We start from the raw sequence: 239 nt of genomic DNA, 5'->3' as shown, positions 1-239 counted from the left end.
CCCCGCGTGCCTGGGGTGGGAGAGGAGGGGTAACGGACCACACCTGTGCTGATGCCCCCGTGTCCCCCCAGGTGGTGGGCCGATCGGTGGCACCCTTGCTCCAGATCCTGCGGGCCCGGGGGCGTCGCCACTGAGCCCCGTGCCTCACCCCTCACCCCTGCACCCCAGGCATACAGAAGCAGACCGTGCACTGCACCGAACGGCTACACGGGACAGTGGACAGCAGATACTGTGAATTC

The 239-nt window shown here is 67.8% G+C and overlaps 1 protein-coding gene across 1 annotated transcript in view; it reads left to right on the top strand.

Moving 5' to 3' along the window:
- LOC102754209 (A disintegrin and metalloproteinase with thrombospondin motifs 7) overlaps window positions 1-134 on the top strand; it is a 16,949-nt gene extending 16,815 nt beyond the window's left edge. Inside the window, exon 10 of the mRNA XM_015558974.1 lies at window positions 72-134. Coding sequence (XP_015414460.1) covers window positions 72-134 — 63 coding nt within the window. The remainder of the gene's footprint in view (window positions 1-71) is intronic.
- Window positions 135-239: the final 105 nt, after the last annotated feature.

Source organism: Myotis davidii, unplaced genomic scaffold (genome assembly GCF_000327345.1).
Source record: "Myotis davidii unplaced genomic scaffold, ASM32734v1 scaffold1914, whole genome shotgun sequence".
Lineage (NCBI taxonomy): Eukaryota > Metazoa > Chordata > Mammalia > Chiroptera > Vespertilionidae > Myotis > Myotis davidii.
The sequence above is the reverse complement of the archived record's forward strand: the minus strand, read 5'-3'. Positions and strand labels throughout refer to the sequence as shown.